Below are 27,644 nucleotides of genomic sequence, written 5' to 3'. Positions count from 1 at the left end.
GAAGCAGAATTTCAACTTACAACAACACTTCGATGTTGAACTTATGAGGAAACCTTCTCAACGCTTACCTCAATTCTAGTCTCTAAACTCGGTACCTGTGTACAGAGCACCTGAGCTGTGCAAGACACTCTCCTTGTCCAAGGCACAGCCTCTGTCCATGCAGGCTTTGCAATCCAGAGGGAGCGCAGAGACAAAGCATAACAAGCTATCAGAAAGTGTCATGTACCTTAAAGGGATGAAATGAATATCCTAAAAACAGAACCAAAACCGAGATATGAGCCAATCCTGAGAAAACATCCAGCCACTAAAACAGTGACACTGGTGTTAACTGTGACAGCAGCAGGTGCCATATGAGGAGCAGTTACTTGGCACCACAGCCACTGTGCTAAGAGATTGTTACAATCCTCATTTTTGAAATGAAGAGACTGAGATACAGACAGGCTAAGACCCTCTCTTAAAGGCACATAGTTGATTGAGTGACCACACCTGGTAATAATGAAACTGAGACCCCCCCAATTCTGAACTCTGGGCCCCTCACCACCCTGGGATCCTGCCTTCTGAGTTTATGGAGTCAGACCCAGGTGAGCTGCATGCCAAGAACACAACTTGAAGATATATTCTCTGCACCAAGGTTGATAATCTGAATAATCAGGAAAAAAGGGAGAGGTGCTCTCCTGCCTCCCCCTACCACAAAAGTACTGTTCTGATTTTCAAGAAAAGTGTCTTTCAGAAATTGTAGAGCAGTAAGCCTGACACCAATCTCTGGCCACGTCGAAGAACTGACAAACAGACTGCTTGTAAGCATTTAGAACATGAAGCAGTGTTCAACAGAGGCTCATGTGGGCTTACAGAGAACAAGCCATACTAAATTAACCTAATTCCTTTCTGTTAGAAGGTTATTTGATTGGAAGATCAGAGAGAAGCAGTTAGTCATGGGATATCATGATTCCTGCCCATCTGATGAAGTCATGTTAACAGCTGTAAATGAGAAGAGTCTTGTGACATCCTTTAACATGGGAGAGATGCAGACTCCATGTGGACCCATGGCCGGCTGAACAAGCAACCCAAACATCGTGGAGTCTTGGGTCTCAGGCCGTTTTGCAGGTACGCCCTCTTGTAATGCCCTCGGTTCCATCCCTAACGATATCTTCACCAACCTTTTACTAATGACTAAGATGAAGATTCCCAAAAGACATATTTACCAAGTTCGCAGAAGACGCAAAGCCAGGCAGCATCATCAATAGACACAGGCTGAGTCAGTTTTCCAAAGTGATGAAAGAAGCTGAAATATGACCTGGAAACCACCCAGGTTGGACTTGCAAGGCTAAACCTGAAGTTCTCCAGTCACAGTGGGAAAATCAAATCCGCAAATCAAAGATGAGTGAAATGTGGCTGAAGAGTAGACTATCTCATCTATAAACATTCTGATGGTAGTGTGTGGGGAGGAGAGTAGTTGCCCCCCAAAGTTCAATACGAGACCATAATATGATGTGACCGCTAAAAGAGGTCCTGAGACTCTAAGATCATTTTGAACTGTATGAAAGGTTTTAGCATCAATATACTTGGTTCCATCCAGCCCCTTGTGTTCAGACCTGGGAACCTCATTTCAAGGGGTATATTGTCACCAAAGAATGACAATTACAATGTTCAGGGTTCTTAAATCAGGTTACCCAAGGAATAGAGGAATGAGAGGGAACAGAGCTAATATATTTTGAGCAGTAACTTATGAGAATGTGCTAGGGATATTTCCTGTGTCATTCGCTTAATACTTATAACCATACAGAGTAGTTATTACTTTCCCCATTTTACAGATGAGAAAACTGAGAGTTTAGGTTACTGTCCAAATTATGTGGAGAGACTGAGATACGAATGGAGGGGAATCTGACTTTAAGGCCAAGGCTCTTTCCACTTCAGGACTAATGTAACCTCCAAGCAGCAGTTGAAATATTGATAATATTGAGAAATTAGAGTAAGATAACTACATCATACAGTCCCTGTATATGCCAGGGTTCCATGCTATTTCCTTTGCCTGGGACACCCTCTCTTTACCATTTTTCTGGCAGATTCATATTCGTCCTGTAAGACTTGGCTCCTACGTGCCCTTCTGCAATGTCTTCTCCACCCTATAAAAATAGGGTAAATGCACTGGCGTCTAGCAGGCCCTGCAAGGGGTTGAAAGTGCCTATTTACAACCTGGTTGGCCTGCTTGGTCTGTAAGCTCTTTAAAGGCAAGAGCCGTGTCCAATTTGGCTTTTATTTTTCCTTCCTAACAGCTTTATTGAGATATAAGTCAGGTACCATAAAATCTATTCTTTTGAAGTGTACAGTTCACTGGTTTATAGTATACTCTCAGAGGTTTGAAACTATCACTGTGTAGTTTCAGAACACTTTCATCATCCCTCTTATGGACTGAATTATGTGCCCCCCTCCACCAAAATTCACAGGTTGAAGTCCCAACTCCCAATATCTCAGAAGTTCTTTAAAGAGATGATCAAGCTAAAATGAGGCCATTAGGGTGGGGCCCTAATCCAATATGACCAATGTCCTTATAAGGAGAGAGAAAGAGACACCAGGGGCGTGCTACGGTAGCACGCAGAGGAAAGTCCACATGAAGACGATGAGGAAGCTGCCATCTACAAGCCAAGGAGGGAGGTCTAAGAAGAAACCAATCCCAGTAGCACCTCAACCTTGGACTTCCAGCCTCTAGAACTGTGAGAGATACATTTCTATTGTTTAAGCCACCCAGTCTGTGATATATTGTTACAGCAGCCCTCGAAAACTAATTCAATCCCCAAAGAAACCCTTCACCCATTAGCAGTCACTCCCATCCCCATGCCCCATGGTTCCTGGCCACCACTGATCTGTGATTTCTGTCTATATGGATTTGCCTATTCTGGACATTTCATACACATGGAATCATACAACATGTGGTATTTTGTGACTGGCTTCTCTCACTAATATTTTCAAGGTTCATCCATGTTGTTTTGGTACTTCATTCCTTTTTATGGCTGAGTAGTTTTCCATTCTATGGATAGACCACATTTTGTTTACCCATTTGTCAGTTGATGGACACTTAGATTACTTCCACTTTTTAGCTATTATGAATAATGCTGCTATAAACATTCGTGTACTAGTTTTGCTGTGGAGATATGTTTTTCTTTTGGAAAACATATTCTAGGAGTAGAATTGCTGGGTCATGTGGTAATTCTATGTTTAACATTTTGAGGAGTGGGCAGATTGGTTTGCAAAGTGGTTGCACCATTTTACATTCCCGTCAGCTGTGTATGAGGTTTACAATTTCTCCACACCCTCATGGACACTTTTATTCTAGCCATCCTAGTGGATATGAAGTTATCTCTCATTGTGGTTTTGATTTGCATATCTTTGATGGATAATGATGTCGAGTATTTTTTCATATGCTTTATTGGCCATTTGTGGATCTTCTTTGGAAAAATGTATATTCCTATTTGTCTTTACTCCAGCCCCTGGTCCAAACTGAGCATATAGTGGGGCTTAATAAATAGAAGTCACAAACCACTTATAGCAGAATCACCCAGGGCTCCTAGGTCCCAACTGAGACCTACTGGGTCAAACTTTCTGGCCTCAGAATCCACATGTAAACAACGTCCTGGGGAGGTTTCCACCACACACTGAAGTTTGATAACTACTTCCTTAACTGAACTAAAGATTCTTTAAACATCTGAAGAGCTGTGATGTATTCAGAGGTAAACATGAGATCTATGCTGTTCTAGATTGCAGGTGTGGGGCTGGTGGACAACAGTCACAGGCAGGAGGACGTCACTTCATTACGTGACATCAACTGAGCTTGGCATTTGGCTGGTCTATTTGCTATGAAAGTTGCAGAAGGGAGTCGCAGTTGGCTGAGATGTAGAACAGTGTGTGGTCCTTGTAGGGAAAGTACCAGGTAGATTCCATTAATTTTAAAATATTCTGCCTTATGATAACATATCCTGGTATGTGCTGTATCTAAAATGGACTGAGTCTCTACTAAAGAAGAATCTGTATGTTTTTCCTCCTTCTGGATGTTTTTTCTACGTCTTGCTTTTCTCTGATTCCCCCAGGCCCACACAAGCTCTCTCACTCTAGAGACCATAATACATGTGTCCTGTTGTCTGCCAGGTTTCTCAGTTCCAAGCAACAAAATAAGACTTGGCTGAGTGAAACCCAGAAGGAATTTATTACAAACTTAGTGGGTGGGTCACAGAGTCACCAGGAATTTCAGGAGGACCAGAACAGGGACAACCTCCCTGCTGACATCACCAGCCCCGGGAACTCCATCTTGCTGCCACTGCCACCACCAGAGTGGCCTTCCTGGGCCCCTGATTCTTGATGTCATCGGTGCCTAGTCCCAAGTCCAGGGCATCAGGTTGTAGAGCACACAATATTCAATCGATGGATGACTGATTTGATAATGCGTGAATATAATGGGCACTGACAACACTGGCTGCCATGGGGCATGTAAAAAAACCTCAAGAGCCCAATTCATGTCTTCTAGGAGCTTAGATTTTAGGTGAAGAGCTGCAGTGTACAAAAATTGTTGCTAGGAAATAATTACAAGTTTCTCCATAACTACGGAGCACAATTTAAGGTGACAGAATATATGTGAAACAGTGTAACTGCAGTGCTGTGGGGTAATCTGTACATTGCTGTATAACCAAGGAATAGATGGTACCTGGCAGCTCACCATCAGTCTTGGGGCACTCTAGTCACCAAAAAGGACATTTTATAACCTTGTGATCTGAACCAGAAAACCTTCCAGGTTAAAGGCTAAAATGCCTTTGCACACTCTCTCCTAGGAGTGTGGGGAGGGGAGGTGGACTGGTCATGTTGAAGAATAATGACTAATACAGTTCAGACAGAGGGAGAGGGTCCAGTCGACAGAATGCCTTGAATATGAGGCTTAATTTAAATTTTGTCTGACAGGAGAGATTCAAGAGCTGTAAGATCTTTAGCAAGAGAGTGATAATATAAAAACAGCATTTTGAAAAAATGGTTATCCTTGAGCTTGAGGAAAGAGTAGAGTCGCCCACCAGCCAGGAAACTACTACAGATGTAAAATTATAAAGGCTTATAGTAAGGTGACAGTGGAGGATAAAGGTAAATTTTGAAGATTCACCAGGCAGGTGACTGGCCATGTGGTGGGCAGAGAAGGCAGTCACATGTGATGCTATTTACCAGTCTTCAGAATTGGGAGTGGTAACTACCAGAAATAAAAGGATGCTTTCCATTTCATTTGCTAAATTTCAGACATTGCCTAGATATTCAAAGGGAGATTTCCTTTAGACCCTAGAAATATGAAACTGCATAACAGGTGAAGGAGCAAAGCTAGAGGTGTAGGCTTTAGGGCCATTTGCTCTCAGGTAACAGGGAAAACAAGGAAAGTAAATGGAGCGAATGTGAAACACCACCTACGCTTAATCTATCATCCTTCACCCCAGAGAACACTGTACCAGATAAACTTCAGCTTAGTTAATCATCAGAAGGCTAGATAAATTGCCTCAATGAAGAAAGCAATGAAAGCCAGTTAACAAGGCTAAGACAAAGAATATTTTCTCTCATTTGAAAATGGCCTCCCAGGTCTTTATGTCTAAGATTTCATGTGAGGTTATAAAGATACGTTCAAACAAGATGATTTCACCCTTGCTAATTATCTGTAGACCCCTGGAACCAAAATAGTAACTATTGTGAAGCTATTAAACTATGCCACGGGGTCTGTCATAAGGGGGAGACTCTATTTGCTGCTCCTCCCACATGGCAATCTCCATTCTATCCTGTGCTCAAGGCTGGCTTCCTGGGCATAGGGCCTGTGCAGGCACACAGGGCGCGAAGATCGGAAGGGCCCTACACTTGGCTTAATGCTCTTTTATCACAGGCTTGAAATTCTTAATAATTTCTTAAGAAGGGGCTCTGCATTTTCATTTTGTACTGGGCGCCACAAAGTTTGTAGCCAGTCCCACCTATAATATTCAAACATAAAAGCTATTTATAATTGATTCATGCTAAACTAACCAATCTCATTCTTGGTCACTGGATCAATTTTGCTTTTACACATTTGATAAAGTGAGGCAGGGCTCAAATCTGTCAATTCCCTATGTGTCCATCGCTGCTGTGAATGTTCTTAACATGGAAGGGCTGTGAGACCATGGTCACAGATGAGGAAGTCAGGAAGCCATAGGATTATCTACGGGAACTGAAACATCTTTATCTGCCGATGCAAATCAGGTACTCGGAGCAACGCTACCACCAGTGGGCTCACATAAAAATTGACTTTCTAAAGTCTGTAGAAAAGGCCAATCAAACAGGAATCAACTATGTGCACACTTTGATACAAGCGCTATTAAACACATATAACTCATACCATGTGGATAGATCTTAAGTTGATTCAGGTCCTAAAGGGACTATATGGAAGGGTTAAATGCACATTGACAGAGCTCCCATGAATGACGAGACTCTGATGGGATTTTTATTACACTTCAAGATCAGGTTTTATTTCTTGTGGGTTGCACTTCTAAAAGTCTAACTTATGTCAGGGAAATATGACTATTAAGTTAGAATAGTTTTACCCTAACTCTAAGAATGTAGGTAAAAAGCAAAATTAATGTATATAATAAAATTTCCTCTTGTATATGAATCTCCACCTTCAGAAAAAGTACCTTGAAATAAAATTGAAGCAATTCATAGTAGTTTCAATGAGGTAAAATCTATTTTCATGAGGACCAAGAATAATAATGCTTCTCCTTAAAATAATCTGAAAATGTATTTTTAGTATTAAGGGTTCTCCTAAACAAGAGATCAGTAATACCTTGTAGTTTACCTAGAATTTTTTTTAAAAAAACTTTTTATTTGAAGCATCCTCATTGAATTACTGAAAATTCAAATGAAATGATATTGTTGAAGTACTTTGTTTTTTTTCAAAAGAAAAAGTAACACTATAATTAATGGGAAACAATATAGAAAGACAAATTTCTGTGATTTTCGGGATCAACTTTGATCAATTTTATATTCATAGAAAGTTATGACAAAAGAAAATCAAATACTTCATCCTTTATCAATTACAGAGTTTGTTTTCAAAATGTAATGGTTAAATCCTCAGTTACAATATTCTCGGCTCTCTAGCGCACCCTAGAGCTATGCCCATCACCTCTCCTCAGTGACCTCAGCTGTAGTAAGGGAACTGTGATGGAGGCTTTGGGATATTAGGAGATGAGTCCATGTGTTTCATTTATATAGAATACAACAACAAGCAATATCCAGACATTATATCAGCAGCTTTCAACCCTCAGCCTGAAGTGGAGATTCGTCAGTGTCTAAAAAGCCCTGACCCACAGTTGGTTTGGCTTTCCCTGAGACTGGGGACAGAGGACAGAAGGAGGTGCCCACCTGTGGAAGGCATCAGCTCTGACGCCCTTGGCTATCCTTTTTCAAGTCAGAGATGGGGGCCCACGTCTGGAAGCACAGCAGCGAGGCCAGCACCATGGACAGCACCCTGGCCAGCTTTCCCACTGCGAGGGGCTTTGCTCCGAGGGAGCATCAAATGCTGCATGCTTTTCTCACTGCAGGGCACAGCCCATCTTCCGGGAGGGAGGCACCCATATCTCGGGATGACACTAAAAAATAAAAAAACAGTAGTCACTGAGCATTAGACCCATGTGCTCCCCAAGAGAAACCATTAATGCAAGTGTCTGGAGACTTTCAGGCCCCACATGGAGGACTTCCTGAGGGCCTCCATCACTGTCCCCGATCATGGGAAAACCCACGGCATACTGGCTGTTGCTGGAGGCACTGCATGAAGCTGAATGCCCCTCTGAAAACACCCACCTCTTAACATACCCCCTCCCTACCCAAGGGTGGGGCGGTGGGATATCTCCTTCGAGATCTCTCCCAACCCAATACCACAGCACCATTCATCCATGTGAAATCTCTTCAGCACAGAAGGACACACAACAAGGCAGAGATGGTGCGAACCAGACAGAGATTTCATAGACATCTCCACTGAACCTCAAGACAGTGAAATGAGGTTAAAGCCCTTCAGAGGAAAACTCAAGGGCCATTTCCCCCACCCACAGACATCTTTCTTCCCCTGTAACATGGCTCCAACCTCCAGAAAAAGGAACTGAATAACACGGTCTCTCTGTGCTATTGCCCAGACTTAGAAACACAAACATATGCAAAAATGTTGTATCCCTCTGCTACTGGGAAAACAAGAGCTTTGGTGACAGGTTTTGCTCCAAAATTCCTTCTGATGGTCTTTTATGTTGGCTTTTTTTTTTTGTCAGAGTCACTATTGATTACCATTCTAATACCAAACATAATATACACCCAGCACTCCCATTCTCTTTCCCCGTTTTATTCTTTCTATAGCACTTAATCACATTCCAGTGCATTATATAACTTGATTATCCACTGTCTCTCTCTCCTTAGCTCCACCAGAATGTATCCCCCTGAGAACAGACTTTGCTGTGTTCACTGCTGTATCCCAGGCCTAGAAGAGCACCTGACACAGTGAGCAACCCACCCACTCACACTGCGGGTTACTTAAGGTACACACCACTTCCTAACTGCACTGAATGAATGACTCTGTGGCATCAAGCATTTGGCTGATGTAAACTGGATCACTGTACTTTTTCCTGTGGGACTCGGTGAGATACATCCTCGAATCAAGAGAGCGACCCCCCCTCCTCACCCGGGAACAGCAAGGCTTCACTGCCTTCCTGTCCCCGGGAGGGACACAGTCCAGGCAGTTAAGGAAGACATGAGCCCTGCTCTGCTACATCTGGAAAAAGAGGCAAAGCCTTGAAGCGAGGAGGATGGAGGGACAGGGTGGAAAGGCTGCCCAACTGCGCCTCTGAAGGGTCATCAGACTGGTCCCATGTATCAGCAGACACCCGTCAACCTAAGCTATAACCTTTCCCTAGGCCGTCTCAGCAATTCCACACCCATCAGGTGGTCCAGGTGCCCTTCCCTGGAAGAGCCTCTCCTCCCTGCAGCTCCTCTGGGTTTATCATTTGCATCAACGCTTCTCATCAAAGTGACCAAAATGGCCTTCTGCTCACGATTGGAGATTCCTCAAGGGCTTTGAATGTTGACTCTTGACCAGAGCTCCAAGACAGATTGTACCCTCTGTCACAGAGACACACTGACAGCTCTGAAAGATGTCCTCACCCAACTTTAAATGTATTTCCCATTTCTGGGCCACTCCAGCTATAACACACTAGGAATTAGAATTTATAGTAATTCTATAATTATCTTGTGAGTATAGTCACATTGCATTGCACTTTTGCATGTTAAATTTTTTGTGTTTAAATTTCAATTTAAAACATATCCCATTTCTGTTGCCCTGTTTTACAAAGTCTCATATTTAATAGACCTCAAAAGAATGAAATGGCCCAGATCTCTCTCAAACTCTAAGAGACCCTGATCCCTCCCACCCCATGGCCCTTCTAATAGAGCTATTTGCACTCAAGTCCTATTTTCAGCCCAATACCAGTTCCTGGAGGACAGTGGCCATAGTGGCTTCATCTCCTTGATAGCCACCAGCTGGATGCTTGTTGAATGAAGCTGCTCTTGGCCATTCTCAAGGACAGTGGAGAGTGACATTTAGTTAAATATATGGCTTTTTCTTTCGATATAGAGCATGCATACATCTTCGTGTACACCGCTAGGAAATGTCCACCTAATACATAGATGGCAAGAAAAAACAAACCTATTTCATGCCAGTTAAAACAGTCTGTGAAGATAAAAATATTTTTCCAAATTTATTCCTCAGCTGACTTGTGCTTTTCCTATGAAGAAATTAAAAATGCGTTAGTGACCTATTCTCTGCCTTTTATTCATTTAACCAGTGAAATCAAAATATTGGTAGACTGTAACCAAATGAAGATGACTTTATGGACCTGAGTTAATCCTGCCGGTAGAGATGCTGCCCCCTCGGGAGTTGGTCTGCATGTCACTTTAGCACCACCTGCTGGTCATGATGGTCAGTGTTGAAACAGTGACTTTCATTCCAATTCCTCTTACTGAATCGCTTGTAAATTTAAATACCACGTATGCTTGTGACCAATAATTTCAACATGGTGGCACGGTGTCCAACATGGGTAGTAACTCCTAAGCCGGGCTCCTCAGAACACTAGTGCTAATCAGAGGGGCCTGGGGAAGGGAGTTCAGTGGCTGAACACACTTGGGAAAAGCTCTTGAAGGGTCACAATTTAGCCAGCAGATTTCAGGCTCTGAAGAGTTCCTCAGCAAACAAACTGGTTTAATTTTGTGGAGCCAAGTGTTTTCCAAACTCATTTAATCATGGAACTCCTTTTTACACAGAATATCTATTAACCTTTTCAGGTACTCTAGGGCTTAAGGTCAGAGGGCACTGAGGCTGTCCCAAAATATCACAGCTGTAAATGTTTCATTGTATCGACTGCCTGCCTACACACAAACTAGACAATTTTACAATATGATTTTTGTTTATAAATAACTTGCCAACAGATTTACACCCTTTACCTCCAAGACACACAGGATGGCAAAGTGACATTGTCATCACTATCACTTCACAGCCAAGTTATTTCAAAAAGTGAAAAATCATCCCACCACGAGGCCTCAATAACAAGTTTCCAGCAGCGCTTCTCAAACTTTTCCAGCAAAACAGCCCTAGTAGCAAAGAAGGAAAAACTCATACCCTAGAATAGGACTTCCAAAAGCAGAACATGTCTCTGAAATCTCAAGCTTTATTTTAAAAATTCATGCAAGGAATAGTGACATGTTTGTGAAAGGACAAATGTTCAGGGTTATACACTGCAGCAGTATTTTTAATAACAAAAGATTAAAAACAACCCAAATATATATCAACAGGAAAGTAGCAGACGTACAATAGAATGTACTATATAGTTGTTAAAACAAAGAATGGGAACATTCTCTTCATACTGACATGGAAAGCTCTCCCAGATATTTTGGCATATGAAAAAAACATGAAACAGAAGTGTGTAATACGCTAGTTTTTATCAGGAGACAAAAATAATCTATATTCCAGAGTCGCTTATAGATGCACAAAGCAACTCTGGAAGGATCCATGGGAAACAAACTGGTTACGTCTTGGGGAAGAGAATGGGAATTCAGAAAAAGGGGGACAAGGATGAGAGGAGACTTTTAACAGTACAGCTTTTTATATTTACTGAGCCATATAAATATGTAACCTATTAAAATTATAGTAAAAATTCAAAAATTATGCAATTTTTAAATTTTACTCCATGACATTCACACTTGTCCTAAATTTTTTTAATTACTCATATATTTTCACAATAGTAAAACTAAATCCATATTTAAACTCCTGCTTGGTGGGTTATCTGGGACACCATATGTATGGTCCAGTGTGAAAGGTATGGGTTCAGGTCATTTAAATCTTGCGTAAATATTTAGCCTTCATTTCATTTGGAGAACCAACATCAACACAAAAAAATCTGGAAATGCTACTAAAAAATGCTTGCTCAACAGTTTGGGATTTTTATCTACAGGCTGGGGTTTTTAACCAGGGAAAGGTTAACCTCAGCAACTTAGAACTCTTATACTCAAAATCAGTACTAACCTACCTAAATAAGAAAGTGACACCACACTGAGATGGTGCCCAGAGTGTGAAGCTCACAGACTTCTGCCCATTCTTCAATGACAGTGAGTCTAGGGGCAGCCAAACCCCAAAGGCAAACCTCTGCTTTATAGCCAAAGTAACTGGAATTGCAAACTCTCCAACTATTTTCAACACATTTTTAAAAGCTTGGTAATTATTTTTTAAATTAATCAGTCTGGCTTAAGTCAAACAATTTCCTATTATATTTCCTTAATAGAAAAAATAATTAGGCTTCTTTTGGTTACACTTTCACAACACTTTTTAAAAATTTATTTAGTTTTAATTTATTTATTTTTGGCTGCATTGGGTCTTTGTTGCTGCGTGGGTTTTCTCTAGTTGCAGCGAGCAGGGGCTGCTCTTCCTTGCGGTGTGCGGGCTTCTCATTGTGGTGGCTTCTCTTGTTGCGAAGCACGGGCTCTAGGTGCGCAGGCTTCAGTAGATGTGGCACGCAGGCTTCAGTAGTTTTGGCTCGCGGGCTCTACAGTGCAGACTCAGTAGTTGTGACACACGGGCTTAGTTGCTCCGCGGCATGTGGGATCTTCCCGGACCGGGGCTCGAACCGGTGTCCCCTGCACTGGCAGGCAGATTCTTAACCACTGCACCACCAGGGAAGTCCCACAACACTTTTATTAAAATGCTTTTTATATAACATATGTGAAAAACATATGGCATTTCTTTATATGAAAGATATGGGCTCAAAAATAAATAAAACACAACTCAGATATAACTCTGATGCAACAAGCAAACGTAGCATGACTAACGTCAATAAAATGTACTGTAGGTACCTAGTGCATTTTATCCCAGAAAAGATATTCTAAGGACAAGTTTTGCATCCTTGTTTACCTCCTAGGAGTGGTTTAATAAACCAAAAGTGCTATAAATGTCTCCTAAATTATCTCAAACTGAAATTTTATTTCTAGGTGTAAATAAGGCCAGAATTAAAAAGACAAACAGCGTGAAGAGATGAAGCAGTGCAGCACAACCAGCAGGGAGTCATCTGCTACTGCTTTCATCCACCCTGGTTCCATTTCAGAAGGCTGTTCTCTCTGGGATCCCTTCAGAGAAACAAACAGGCAGTGGGGACCATGAGGACTTAAAACTCTACTGCAATCTCCTGATGATCTGTTGGATATTCATGAGGTACAGAATGATTCCACCTTTAGGTTTTATTTCAGCTGTAATAATGAGTTATGAATAATTGATCTCTAGGTAATAAATTATTCAGGTAGGCACACAGTTTCCAAGGAATCCTGGAGAGAGTCTAGCTAATGGCATAAGATGGGTCAGAGGCAGCTGCCGAGGGGACATCCCACAATCACCCCACACAGCAGAGGCAGGGTAGTCAGGGCCTCCCAGTGGGGGCTTTTCAATGAGTGGGCCATATTAATGCCTTTTGAATTAGTATAAAGTGGAAGTCCCCACAGGGCACTCCACTGTCTCTCCAGTGTATGAAACACTGAGCCCTGATCGCTTCATTCATCAGACCAGGATATTTGTTATCAACTGAGTACAACCTCTGCTGCTGAAACTAGTGCTGAACTGAAAAACTGTGTATGTGTGTGAACACACACACACATACATATATATACACTTGTGTGTTTATGTGTATATATACACATATACATAGTTTTTGTGTTGATGTACATATATACAAAGACGTACATACACACAGCAAGTTTTTATGATTGTGCAGGGCTAGCAAAATAATGCTAAAATAAACTTTACCTGGAGGAAATTATCTACTGTTCTTGGTCTTCAAAACCTGTTGAATATACCTTACCCCTTCTGAGCTCAAAACTCAACCTCTTTAAAGATAGTAAGGCTTACTTCAGGTTTGTGTCAAGTCCCATCCTTATCAAATATCCAAATGCTTTACTTCCTAAGTAATGTTAAACTGCCTTGCAAATAACATCTGTCATTGGACCTTCTTATAATTTTCATTTCTAAAACAATTCTAAAAATAACAGAAATTATTAAGTTAGAGCTCAATAATCATTGTACTGAAATATCTTTCAAAGAGCACATGAAATAAAAGCAGCTGATCAACAAACTGCAAATCTAATTACTGTAAAAACTGCATTGGCTGATCTTGCCCCCAAACCCACAATATCTGTACTTGTGTGAGGCCCATGAGATGCAAGACGTAGGGAGACAAGGGAGAGAAGAAATGAAGGGCTGCCAATCTTCCTCAAATCTCTCCTGAGGGAAGGCAGATGTAGCTACATTAGGTTTTTAGAGGTTTCTCCAAACTCAAACTAATAGAGAAGTGGAAACATCAATCAAACTTTAATTAAAATGCTGAGTGCCAACTGCATATAGGAAGTTGAGCAAACTAACACCTGAACACATTCTAATCAAAGTTGCAATATTCCAAATTTTCTACTCTTAGAAATTTGGAAACCTAAATATATGAATTTAACCTTCCTTCCTCACTTGCTCAATAAAGGTCATGAAAAAACAAAGCCTATGATTTTTCTCTGATCTGAAAACAAGAAGATTGATCGGTCTGAACCCAAAAATTAAAAAGCAACATTAAGCTTAAGCTACCAAATTTCCTATTGATTATCACGAGCAGCTACAAAATCAACCAGTTTAACAACCTTAGAGGTTTCATACATCACGGTCCAAGGTTCATATTCCCTAAACACATTTATTAAGGTGTAATTGGCACTGATACACTGCACATATTTAAGGTATATAATCCGATAAATTTTGACATATGGATATGTCCAGGAAACCATCTCCACAATCATGACAATGAGCATGCACATCAGCTCCAAAAGTTTCCTCATGCCCAGGGTTTGCTTTTTCAATAACTAAAATTTGGGGTGGATTTTTCACATGATTACTAAATAGTAGCACTGCTATCCTATTAAGTATGTTCTACAACATGTCAAAGGTTTCATAACTGTTCATTCATACTTACAATTATCAGGTAACAGGGGCTATGAAAGCAGCTGAGAAATAAAATGTGATTGTATCCCTGTTAAACTATGGAACAGAAATTCAATTTCACAGTATTTTAAAGCAATGAGGTCACATAATATTAACTGCTTATTTTTAATACTACATGAAATTATACAATGCAATATAAATTGTATTATTTATACAATTTATACAATTGTAGTGTAGTACACAAGCTACTTTTAGAAATCTTTGGTATTAACTATATCTATTGATATTTCCCATATAAATTTACAAATCACTAGTTCTAGAAATGAAGCTTAGGAATAACTGACCAAGAAGCTAATAGTAACATAAGCGTTATTGTTTTTCTCCCTTGTTGACTTTTAAGTCACCTACGTCATGCTAAGTTCACTATTTAGATATGGATGTCATGGCAACCAAACTTTTTTTTTTTTTTTTTTTTTTTTGCAGTACACGGTCCTCTCACTGCTGTGGCCTCTCCCGCTGCGGAGTACAGGCTCTGGACGCACAGGCTCAACGGCCATGGCTCACGGGCCTAGCCGCTCCATGGCATGTGGGATCTTCCCGGAACGGGGCACGAACCCATGTCCCCTGCATCGGCAGGCGGACTCTCAACCACCGCGCCACCAGGGAAGCCCAACCAAACTTTTTCCCCAGGAAAATCTGCTCAAAAGTAACAAAGTAAGCCAGAAACTAATTTTAACCTGAGAGTTTTCTGCCTTCTCATTTCTTTGACGATTAACTTATAGATGGATCTCATTTTCCAAGTTATTTAAAGGTGGATGGTATCACAACTCAAATTTTCACCTCAAAATATTAGAAAGGTGGGTACTAGCCAAAACTGCCCATACCTCCTCCCAGGTCAATGCATGTGTCAAAAAAGGAAGTGGACCAGTTCAGAAGGGAAAGGACTGGGAAAAGAAGATGCCCCTCAGATGGTCCTGCAGGAACACGTGACAGTACAGGGAACTGCCCACTGTGTGGCAGGCCCAGCACTGGTTGGCTTGTCCCGCCAAAAGCTGTTGGAGGAAAGGATCTCCCAAGAAGGCCGCTTGAATAGAACCAAGAACAAGAAGGGCTAGTTACAAATTATACTCAACGGTGTCATGCTTGCTTTAGCATCAGGAAACTAAAGTTAGCCCGGAAAATATTGGATTTGGTCATCGAGGTTCCTGTGGAATCTATCAAAAATCACCTCAGTCTTTGCTATAACACATCTTGCCAGAAAAAAAGTCCTTTATTTGTTAGGGGATAAAAACTTGAACTGTCCTATGCCCATAAAGTCTTGTTCTTGCATTTTGTACATTCATCCTTAAAGTATTTTATTTATTGAATAAATGAGACAAAAATCACATTTAAAGTAATAGGCTTACACAAATCTCTTGTTTTTAAAACTTGGGGTAGTCAACAATGACAATGTTGAAGGACCAGCATATCCAATTACATTTAAAAATTATTATTTACTAAAATCGCTTAGATATTCCTCCCCCCATCTCATACACTTATGAAGAATAACATTCCTTATTTCCTGGGGGTATTATTCAGTGTTAGCAAAACCATTAGCTTCCCTACTCACAAATCCACCAAAACAATACATTGGAAGAATAGAGTGGGATAAGGAAAGAATTTAAACAACCAGTCTGAAAATCTAATAAATATACTATAGTAATTTATCTACACTCTTCTCCTGTCAACAGTCGTATTTTAAATAAATCACTTTTGTTTTCTTTCAAACAATAGTAATGTAAGAAAAAAGCATTTTAAAAAAGGCTTTTTGTGTGCTGTTGTCTTCCTTCTAAATGCTTCTTGGTGATTCAGTCTTCAAGCAGGCTTGTTTGGCCCCCTGCCCAAGACAAAATGAAATGGAGGGTTTCCCTGCATCCTACTCATCCTAAAATATTTTATTTATTAGTCATCTCTCATCCGTAAATATTAAAAACTAGATAAAAAGCTCATTGATTCTTTTATGCTAATACATGCAGCAAAGCAGCCTCAGGAAGATGTAAATCATTTACCCCAGAACGTCAACCTCATTACCATGATTGAGGTAAGTCAGTGTGCAACCTGCCTTCTCTTCTCTCCTTCTCCCTTCCAGCTCCCAACCCTTACATGTTGCAAAACTGCCAGAAGCTCAGAGGCTTGAGTTACTGCAGACCAAGAACTGGCAAAGCCCAAAGTGAAGTCTAAGTTCAAACTTACCCTGTCCAGATTTACCTAGGTGGAACCTACACACAATATCCTCCAGAACATGAACTACTTTAAAAGAGATTTTAAGATGCACTCATAAGCTCTATTAAAAGACTGAAGATTTTAAGGGGAAAAAGACATGATCACTACAATTAAAAAAATGAAGAGAACTGTATTCTCTGGTAGGGAAAAATAGAAAGAAATCATTAGTTTCCTCCAAATTGTCTTCATAACTCTCCACTGCATAAACCACTGAATCCTATTAAATTAACTCAGCCCACTCAATAACCCAATTCTACCATCACAGATGCCCACTGGGGAGAACTCCTGTTAATACTATAGAAATAACAGCTTTAATAAGAGTGCAGAGAACAGGCTCAAAGCTGGACTCATTAAATCTACTGTTTTATTTAGAATGACTCAAAACTGAAAGTAAGGATATGTTAAAATAATTAAGTAAATCAGACAGAAAATCCATAAATAGGTGTTAGTAGGTGCATTGGTGTTAGCAGGTGCAAAATATAAACAGTAGCTTTGCTGAAGGCTATCTGCTATTAAATAGCAGAAATTACTGTCACATTCTGAGTCACTGAAAGCTGTTTCAAATATTATAAAAATCTATGCATTCTAGTTAAGAACTATTACTCATTTTTAATTATTTTTGACACTGGCAGGCTACTATAATCAATTTATTAATTCTCTAAGAGGAAATAATGTCCTTTTTTGTAAACAGTGAAAACCTATACACAGAAAGGGAGGCTTTTTAGTTTATTCCTTATAATATGAAAACTGACTTCTCCATTTCTCAATGTGTCAGAAATAAACTTGAAAATGGAGGAAGTCCTTTTTCTCTAATTACAACTGAGCATCTGAGCAAATGTGGCCATAATCCATAACTGGCTCAAATATTCTTCAACTGAGTGCACAGAATGCCCATCATTTCTCAGTGACCGAAGCTCAGTTATTCATTAGTTTTCCAGACTTAAACCATTGACAGAAAGGATATGATGAAACAATCATTACATCAAATCTCTGAGGATGCAAAAAGGCACAATAGTATTTTACTTCTACTTCAAAGAGAGTACCAGAATCTACCTAGCCAACAAGAAGGAGCTAAATGATATTAAAGCCATATGGTGGACTATTATGCAGGCATATTATATGATGCTTTTAAGAATATTCCATAAGATGGGAAAATACTTATATTTTAGTGTTTCCAAAAAAAGATGCAAAATTATATATACACTGAACGGAAATGTTCTCCCATCCTTTTGCCTAGTTCAGTGGTCCTCAAACTGCAGTTCTCAGGCCAGCAGCAACAGCTGTTAGAAATGCAAATTCTCAGACCCCACCGAGACTTGCTAAACCAGGAAGTTTGGGAGTAGAGCCCAGCAATCTGTGTTTTAACCTGCCTTCCAGTTCTGATGCCCAGTAACGCGTGAAAACCACTGGCTAGTTCTTAATCATTCTTGAGGTCTCAGCTGAAACGGCAAGTTCTCAGGGAGGCCTTGCCTCACCAAAGCTCATCCTGCCATCTTAGGTCTGTTGTACCTACAGCAACCAAGACTTTTCTTTCACAATACTTAATGGCAGTTTGTAATTATTTACTTTTATGATCATACAATAAGTGATTTTCTCTCCCACTAAAGCAGATACTCTCAAGCCTAGCTATACATTCAAATCACCTGGAAGCTCTCAAAAATCCAGATGCCTGGGGTGTGGCCCAGTTAAAACAGAACGTATTGGGGTGTGACTCAAAGGTGTATTTTTAATATTGTTATTTTACTGTTCAGCCACAATTGAGAACCACCCAAATCAAGCTCCTTAGAGAGCAAGTGACCAGAAAATGGGGACCAGATTCGTTGAATGAATATGTGAAGTTTCTTCTACTTTTATTATGTGGATTTTTTTCAAGCTTGCACATGGTATAAAATTCCAAATGTACAAAAAGTGTTCAATGAAAAGCAAGTCTCCTTCACTCCTCGTCCTCAATCTCTGAGGCAACCACCATGACCAATGCCATATGTTTCCTTGAAGATTAAATAAATGTCTGTCAGTGCTTACAGAAAAGACCAGAAGTTGGGTGGCAGGATTACAGATCATTTTCCTGCTTTACGCACACCTGCACTTTTTGTAAAACATGCGCACATTACCTTCAATATTGGAAAAGGAGGTAGCCTAGGGTTACCTGTATGTACGTGCCTCTGGAGCTGTTCAGCAGACACACACTGGCGCTGAGGGTCCCCAGGAAAACAGTCACTTGGAACGATATTCTCTACTATGAAGAAGAGACCCTTTATCTGGCTAATCAAATAACTGTCTAAATTGTTCCACCTATTTTGTTTTAGTTATATTTTCACTTCTGATTAGATATTCAGCTTCTCCAGACTCACACCAGAAAATGGTAGAAAGGTACATGAAAGGAGATACTCACTCATTCTAGGCCCAGAATTAAGAAGTGGCATCATGATTTATAGATTCATCTTAACTGAATTTGGTTAATATAAGCCCCTCACCAAGACTGACCATCTCGAAGTATATTAAGATGAAAAGCTGAGGAATGGATCCTAATGTGGTGGCTTAACCATGGCTCTGTCCTTCAAAAGCCCTGACTCCCACCGCCCCACCCCTGTTGGTGGCTACTGCTCAACACAACACTTTGGAAATGGGCCGTAGGCCTGAGGTGTCCTCAGAAGGGACTGGGCTAAGGAGAGCCATTTCGCTTTACAATAAAGGACCCAGACTGTTGTGGGGTTTTTTATTACCTCTTTATAACTTTTCACCTCCTTCACTCTTAAGGTCTAAGGCCACTCCTCGCTTGCTGTCAGTGTGATTAATTCTATCAGCAGCCCCCAAACCCCTCTCCTCCATATTGTCTCCATGGCTGGGTGGGAAATCTGCTTGTTAGGACTTTTGAAAATCCACTCTAATACAGGCCCAAGAGCTCTCCTGGGACGCAGGGTCCTTAGGCCTCAGTGTGTGGGCTTGAGGACACTTCTCTAAGGAATTGATAGCCTTTCCTATTTAAGATCCTCATGCTGGGAAGAAATGTCCTGTGGACAGAGAAAGCATTTCCATGTTAACCATGTTGACTATATGTAGGCAAAGACCAAAGTGTAGGTGCACAGTTAAGGGGGGAAATATTTAGATATTACATGGACAGAACCAAGGGGGGAAAGAATGAAAGCTCTTACATAATGTACAGATACCAGTAAGATAACGACTGTATGTAGCTAAAAGAGAGCTGGGCAGTGGCCATTCCAACACCTCTAAGAGCAACCTGCCACACAGATGCTAAAGCACTGCACTGGCTGCTGGTTGTTTTATGTATGTTAATTCTGCCTCTCTTCTAGACTGGAAGTTCCTAAGGGCCAAGCCTTGTATCCTATTGCTTCAGTTTCCTCTCTGGTACTCAGTCCAAAGCAAAGGTTTATTACATAAATTGTATTAAATACTTGAGTTGACAAACTAAAAGACTAGAGCAGAAAATCAACTTCACATAATAATGTCACTGTATCTTAAGTGTGATGAAATTTTTTTAAAACCAGCATCCTATGCTGATAAGATTCATGTTGAAGTTCACCAACTATGGCCATGATTAATTGTGTATTTTAATCATGTACAAATAATCATATAATTCAGGGTAAGCCTATTTCCTTAACATCTCTTTTCTATTAAATTACACACAGTATGCTAAGGGCCAAAGTAACTTACTAGCTTATCAAAATCTTGTAGGTTTGCTTAACAAAAAATTGACAGCTTACATATATATGGAATCTAAAAAAACCCAAAAAATGGTCATGAAGAACCTAGGGGCAAGACAGGAATAAAGACGCAGACCTACTAGAGAATGGACTTGAGGACACAGGGAGGGGGTAGGGTAAGCTGGGTCAAAGAGAGAGTGATAGTGTATATATGGACATATGTACACTACCAAATGTAAAACAGATAGCTAGTGGGAAGCAGTCGCATAGCACAGGGAGATCAGCTCAGTGCTTTGTGACCACCTAGAAGGGTGGGATAGGGAGGGTGGGAGGGAGGGAGCTGCAACAGGGAAGAGATATGGGGATATATGTATATGTATAACTGATACATTTTGTTATAAAGTAGAAACTAACACACCACTGTAAAGCAATTATATGCCAATAAAAATGTTTAAAAAAAACCTGACAGCTTAACAAAAATATAAAATTATGAGCTAGAATTAGAATAATCTTTAGGAATATGAGTTAACATTATCACACCTTCAACATCCATTAGTCCAGAGTTTCCATAATTATGAAAGAAAATATTCCCAAATACTGTTTTATGAATTTCATGACACAGAATATAATAAAGTAAAAACCTCTATCTCATTCACTAATCATTTTAAGCTTAATTTTATTCTACTGTGATAACTAAAAAAAGACTACCAGATATATATATATTTTTTTTAATTAATTAATTAATTAATTTATTTATGGCTGTGTTGGGTCTTCATTTCTGTGCGAGGGCTTTCTCTAGTTGCGGCGAGCGGGGGCCACTCTTCATCGCGGTGCGCGGGCCTCTCACTATCGCGGCCTCCGTTGTTGTGGAGCACAGGCTCCAGACGCGCAGGCTCAGCAGTTGTGGCTCACAGGCCCAGTTGCTCCATGGCATGTGGGATCTTCCCAGACCAGGGCTCGAACCCGTGTCCCCTGCACTGGCAAGCAGATTCTCAACCACTGTGCCACCAGGGAAGCCCCAGATATTTTTATGCCAAAAAAAAAAACCCCTCTCGAAACATACATTAATCAAGTGTAATGCCTGTGGCCTTTTTTTTTTAATTCCATAGCGAATGCAGAAAGTCAATAAAAATGCAAAGGAATATGGTATTTACATTGTAATTAAAATTCACAACATCATAGTATATGAAAAATGTCGATGGTAGAGTGGTGCCCTCAAGTGGCACAGTGATAAATTGCAACTGTCTAACGGGAAAGTTCTTTGATTAATTAAATCTAAAGTGCATATCGCCTGGACCTAGAGTTCACAGAGGCTGGTAACAAGTGTCCTACAGACCAGCTGGGGCTCACGGTCTACCTAAGTCCCTCCTTTAACAAGGGTACCACGGGGTAGTCTGGCATGTAAAGGTACCATACACTTTCCTTATTATCTCAGAAGGTTAGGGGTGTGTCTGCAAAACGTGAAGAGAATCAGATCTACTCTGATCTGTTAAGGGAGCAGCATTCATAACATTACAGAAATCTTTTTAGAAGGTATTTTCTATCCAGCCCTTAACCAATTTCCTATGTTTATGGCCTAGTATGTAAAGCAGAATTTAAAACCTTATCTAACCAAATTGCTTGAAGAAAGGGTGGTACTTGTTGATGTGCTTTGATCACAAACCAAAGGTTCACCTGTCAACACTCTCAGGAAAGGATCCTAAAAATATGAGTTTAGTTTCCTGCCTCTGTATATGCATTAAACACAACAACCACTGATGAGCTGCTGCCTTACACAGCTAAAAGGTCAACATTCTGAGGACAAGTTTCCTTCCGACAGCCATAGAGATATGAAAGAAGAGATGGCAACAGAAGCGTTACAATCTCAAGAAAGATCCTAGAAGAAGGTTTTAAAATCACATACCTGACACCACATTGCTTTGCTTGGGAGACTTTCCTCTCTTAAAAGTGTAATGTAAAAAGAAAAGCTTCCATTTAGTAGAGAGTTCCAGTTGCAGTTATTGGGTGGTGTCTAAGAAAACTGAAGCTCAGATTAGGAACCTGCATAACCTTAATCTCAGTTAAGAACAAGACTGGCTTTACTTCCTGACCTGTTCACTTCAAAGCCTGTGGTCTTAACCCGTGACACTGTACTGCCTTCCTTTGAGCATTCTAAGATTTTGTGAGCAGCCATATCCATGATTCTTCATGATTTCAGCAGTTCTAAAAGTCAAACGTCTACAAAAGTAGGCAGGTAGTGGAAAGGTGTAAGAAACGGTGAGGAGTGGCGGCAACGTGGTGAATCGGAGCAGAGTCCAGGGTCTGCCTAAAGAGGGCCGCTGCCTGCAGCTCCAGCCCACACTGGCTACACAGGCGGCAGTGTTAGCAAATATTTTGATTTTTTTCAAGAGAAGATGAAAAGCTCAATTTTATGAAAGCGACCCATTTTTAAATACTGGCAACTAATTTAGATTTAAAAAGAAACAACTCTGCAAGCCAAACAAAAGACATCTGAAAGTTGAATGTGACCAGTACGTAATATGTTGTAGAGATTCTGATGATGAATGATTCCTGTCCAAGAGATTTTAGACTAGACCTTTGGTATCAAATGATTTGTCAATTATCCTCACTATTGAATTTACTCTACAAACCTAGGCTTCGTCTGCCATCTTCAGCTCAAGTCATACGTCCTAAGATGAGTTCAGGTACAGTGAAGGTCACTAACAAATCACTTCCCATTCAACAGGCCCCAGCCCCCTCATCCCTCTCATTCTCCTCCCGCCTCCCTACACACACACACACACACACACACACACACACACACACACACACACCCATCACCTCAAGTCTGAAACTTTCAAGTTTGGTCTTCGACATCTCATGTCACATCCCTTTAATCAACTTTTTTTTCCTATTCTCTTAAATTCTTCACATTCCTCATTAGTTGAAGAAACCAAAATTGGATACATTCTTTACATTATGATTTTTATAACTCTTGGGTCAGATTTAGGCCTTACTCTTAATGTTTCCATAAAGGGTCTCTAGTAATTTTCATAAATTTATCATCCTGTTCTAAACAGCTGGAAGAGTATACCTCTAGGATTTAAGGTAAAAATTTATTTTTTGGTAGAAGTCATAAAGCATGTTCAGGACACCAGAAAAGTGCCCAGCATTATTCCCATTCTTCACACAGGAATTTATCAAAAATTATGAAGTCTAGATAACTACTTTTTAAAATTCTGGACACAGAGACCATTTAAAAGGTTGATTTTTAAATAAAATAGTAGCATCAGTAACATTTGCTTTTATAGTTCCTATGACATATTAAGAAGTAGAAAAGTTTATCACACTGATTTTAAGTCCACAGTCCTATGGGCAAAAGCTGGAACAATTTAGAGTAGCCTCAAAACCTCTGAATGAAAGAGTAGATTATGGGATGGAAATCTGTTCTTCTCAAGGGCTGATTTCTTGTATCACTCTTCCTTCTCCCTTCTCTTCCTCCTGTGTTTGACGTACAAGTTTCTTATCCTAACTTCAGTTCCAACTAACTTTTCACTGCAGCACATTCAAACAACTTTAAGCTAAAAATGAAGATTCATCCTTATTTGTAAGAGATGTACTGTCCAACAACATTAGAGTTTTTCTCTACCATGGAAGTTTATAGGGTTTGATTAAAATCAAAGGAAAGGAAGTAACAAGAGGGTCATCAATATAAGATAATTTTAGATGGGAGCCCCTGTGCGGTTTAAATGTCTAATTTGAGGGCTGTATGACTACAGACTTTGAAAACCTCCTCCATGGGAAAAAGCCATGCAAAGTCAATACCGTATTTCCTTCAGTACACTCTATTCACCTCAAATGTGAATTACCATCGATTTGTATTTCCTAACATTTCTAAAAATGCAGTCATTATAAACAATTCTTATTTTCTCATTCAAGTCCCAATCAAGTTAAGTGGAAGCAAGGCTGTAATTGAGACTTTGGTATGCATAAAAATCTTACTTTCACATAATCTACCCCATTTCCCTACTCTAGGTCACTTGGGTACTTCACTCACCTTCTGAAATGCCTTTAAAAATCTCATCTGAAGACATCATTCAAGGAGATTTTCTATCTCTTACTAAATTCTTACTTTAATGCAAAAAGCAAAGTAAACAGTACTCCGTGTTTTTAATCAGCTAAGAGCTGCACACACACAGCAGCCAACTCAAGATTTGCATTAAGTATTTTTTACTTACAATTCCTCTCCTTGTTTGGCTTTCTTGTCTGACACTAGATAGACGGTTCCAAAAGTTCCACTGCCAAGTTTCTGTTGAAGCGTGTATCTTCTTGCGATCAAGGGCTTTGGACATGTGGAAACAGCTATTGATCCACTCACACACTTAGCAGCCTCTCGGAATTTCAGCATTGATCCAAACAAGAGAGAACTGTTTGTTTGCTTATCGAAACTCAACATGCAAGTCTCCTAGGAGATGGTCAAATGCATCCGAGTAGTGTCGGTCAATGCCTTAAAGAGGAAAAATCCAGTGGTGAGGTCTAATGCGTGCTGAACTATTCCTAACAAAAAGTGTAAGTTTCTGACACTGATACCTGTACCTTGATTAGTGGACTGAACAACCCAATATTGGTTAACCTTAATTGAGAAAATGTTAAAAGGTAGAGATACTGCAGATTCCAATAGAAGGCAGTCTTTCACAAAAACAGAGACTTCCCTCAGGCATCTAAATTTGGCAAAACTGAGTAACAGTCAAATTTCCCCAAGTTCTGAGATGTATATATGTTTTCCAATCAATAATCTGTTTAAGACTTCATACTCCCTACCTACTTTTTAAAAAACATCCAAGTACAAGAACTTTATAATTTCCTAAAATCTACATATCTGCATCAAGCTTTATGTATTCTTTCTTCCCACCTTATGTCTATTTTGATTAATAAATGGTGAGTTAGGATTAAACCAGAAATTAGCATGTTGCTGGTTTCTGTCGATTTTTTTTTCTGTGGACTTTAAACCATGATATTTGAATTTATTAGATGTGAAGAGGGATATGGATTCGAAATGAATTTTTTCCCATCCTAAGCAAATTCTGATCCAATGTCTGAAGTTTTTTTATTATGCACACTGTGTATAGAGTAATCTCCCTGGATTGGAAACAAGAAGTGTCACAAATGCAGTTCAAATCTAAAATTGTATTTTAATGTTAGCTGAACATAAATTTGTTATAGGTAAATCTGTAATTCCTCAAAAAGCTATAAATGTACAGCGGAATTATGAAAGGCAGGACTGTTTCATATGAGTATGTGTATGGTAAAATCACTTTTATTTCATCAAAATGTAAAATGTTTTGTTAGTAATTATGAAAAGTGGGTTTTATTTTAAATCTATAAGAAAAACATGATTTTAATAACTAATGAGAACAGACTGTGTAGTACAGGGAACTCTATTCAGTGCTCTGTGGTGGCCTAAATGGGAAGGAAGAGGGGATATATGTACACGTGTGGCTGATTCACTTTGCTGTACAGCAGAAACTAACACAACATTGTAAAGCAACTATACTGCAATGAAAAAAACAAGGAAAGAAAACATGATTTTAAATTGAAGACTGTGCTCTGGAGTCAGGTCAGTCCATATTCAACAATTCCAAAGCTATAAGACAAAAACCTATTGTGCATAATGACAAAACAAGATGCTATCTGTGTACTTTGGGGTACATGGCCAGCGGACTTCATCATGGTGGTGGCCAATTACAAATATCCTTGGAACAGAACATAAACAAGGAAATGTCTATTTACAGCATTTCCCTTCTTGAAATAATGTATTAATCAGTTAAGTTTCACCTAATGCCAGTGAGAAGGAAAACTAGTAATCAGAGAAGGAAGGAAAGGAAGGAGGGAGGGAAAAACCAAATCACCTAAGTGGCTATGTGATCACGACAATACTAAAACATCAGCATTGGGTTGGAACTTCAGAGCTGGGGCCCATACCTCAAAATGCCTGATTTATGTGGGATTATCAATATTACAGAAATTAGTGAAATCTACTGCTGAAAAAACAACTGGAGAGCAGGGCTCCCAATGTGTCTTTGTGTGCTTCCTCCGATCACATAAAAGTGATGCTTTCTGGCCAAATTAAGCCGTTAAAAAAAATGTATGGACTCATGGCCTTTTCAAATGTAAAGGACACTTTCAGTAATCCTCCTTACTGGAGATAAAGGTCCCTGTCTAGGGAAAGTCAGAATAGTTCTGAGAAGTCCAATTTTCCAGGGGCTCTCATTTGTAAATGAGCGTTTAAGCCCAGCAGTGTCTAAGCAATGTGGCAAGGCTACAAAGTACCTCGGGACTAGGCTCCCTCTGGCCCAGCCTCCCAGTAGCAGCCCGGCCGCCCCCTCCCCAGACCACTCAGTCTCCTCTGTGCGACCACAGAGCCACCCGAGAACTGGTAAGCGTCCACTCGCCCCCACCTCACAGAGGTTGTAAAGGAACCTGAGCGCAAGGAACACGCCTTCTTTATCTCTGGGTCCTCGGTGCCTGGCACACAGTAGGTTTTCAGTAAACTCTGTTAAGGCAGATAAGCGTCCAGCAGACCAGCTTGCTGCCCAAGGGGGGCGGGGGGGGGGTATGTGGTGGGAAAGGGAGAGACGGTTCACAAAGCTGCACGTTGACCCTTAGTGGGGGAACTGTGGGGCTGGGGACACAGACAGGGAAGGACAGTGTTTACCAGTCTCCTCCTAGGTAACAACAAGAGGAAGCAGATCTGACACCGGATTCTGCTAAAGTAGGAATCTAACCTTAAAGGTAAACCTTAACCCTAAGGTTAAAAGAATAATTCCTTGCCTCAAGTATTTTAAATTTACATTTTCGCAAAGCGGGTTAACACAAACGGAGGAGGCACAAGCCACACATCCTCCCGGGACCGGAGCAGGTCCGGGAGGTAAGAGCCGAGGGAAGTGAGGAGGCGCGGGCTCGGAGGCCCGGAGAGGCGGCCCTGAAACCATGACCTTCCCGGCGCCGGGAGCCCACGAGCACCGAGGAGCCTCCGCGTACCTTTTCGGGTGAAGGCCGAACGGTGGTAGCACCGCGCGCGCCCAAGGGGCAGCCAGTAACCCGGACGCCGGAAGAAGCACCTCACATTCTTGCAGCGGGGCCAGCGAAACTCGGCACTTAGGTTGCCAGGGAGACGGCGCGGGGCGTGTCGGGAAGTCGAGCGCGACCGC

At 40.6% G+C, this 27,644-nt stretch overlaps 1 protein-coding gene across 1 annotated transcript in view; it reads right to left on the bottom strand.

Annotated features, from left to right (window-relative positions):
• Positions 1–27,584, bottom strand: part of NEK11 (NIMA related kinase 11) — a gene marked incomplete at its 3' end in the record, with an annotated part of 144,309 nt that extends 116,725 nt beyond the window's left edge. The window contains 2 exon segments of the mRNA XM_079922816.1: positions 24,672–24,940; positions 27,475–27,584. Coding sequence (XP_079778942.1) covers positions 24,672–24,889 — 218 coding nt within the window. The 5' untranslated portion in view covers positions 24,890–24,940; positions 27,475–27,584.
• Between the last annotated feature and the right edge of the window lie 60 nt (positions 27,585–27,644).

The sequence above is a fragment of the Stenella coeruleoalba genome (assembly GCF_951394435.1).
Source record: "Stenella coeruleoalba genome assembly, chromosome: 5".
In the NCBI taxonomy this organism is placed as follows: Eukaryota; Metazoa; Chordata; class Mammalia; order Artiodactyla; family Delphinidae; genus Stenella; species Stenella coeruleoalba.
This window is presented reverse-complemented; position numbering and strand designations above follow the sequence as displayed.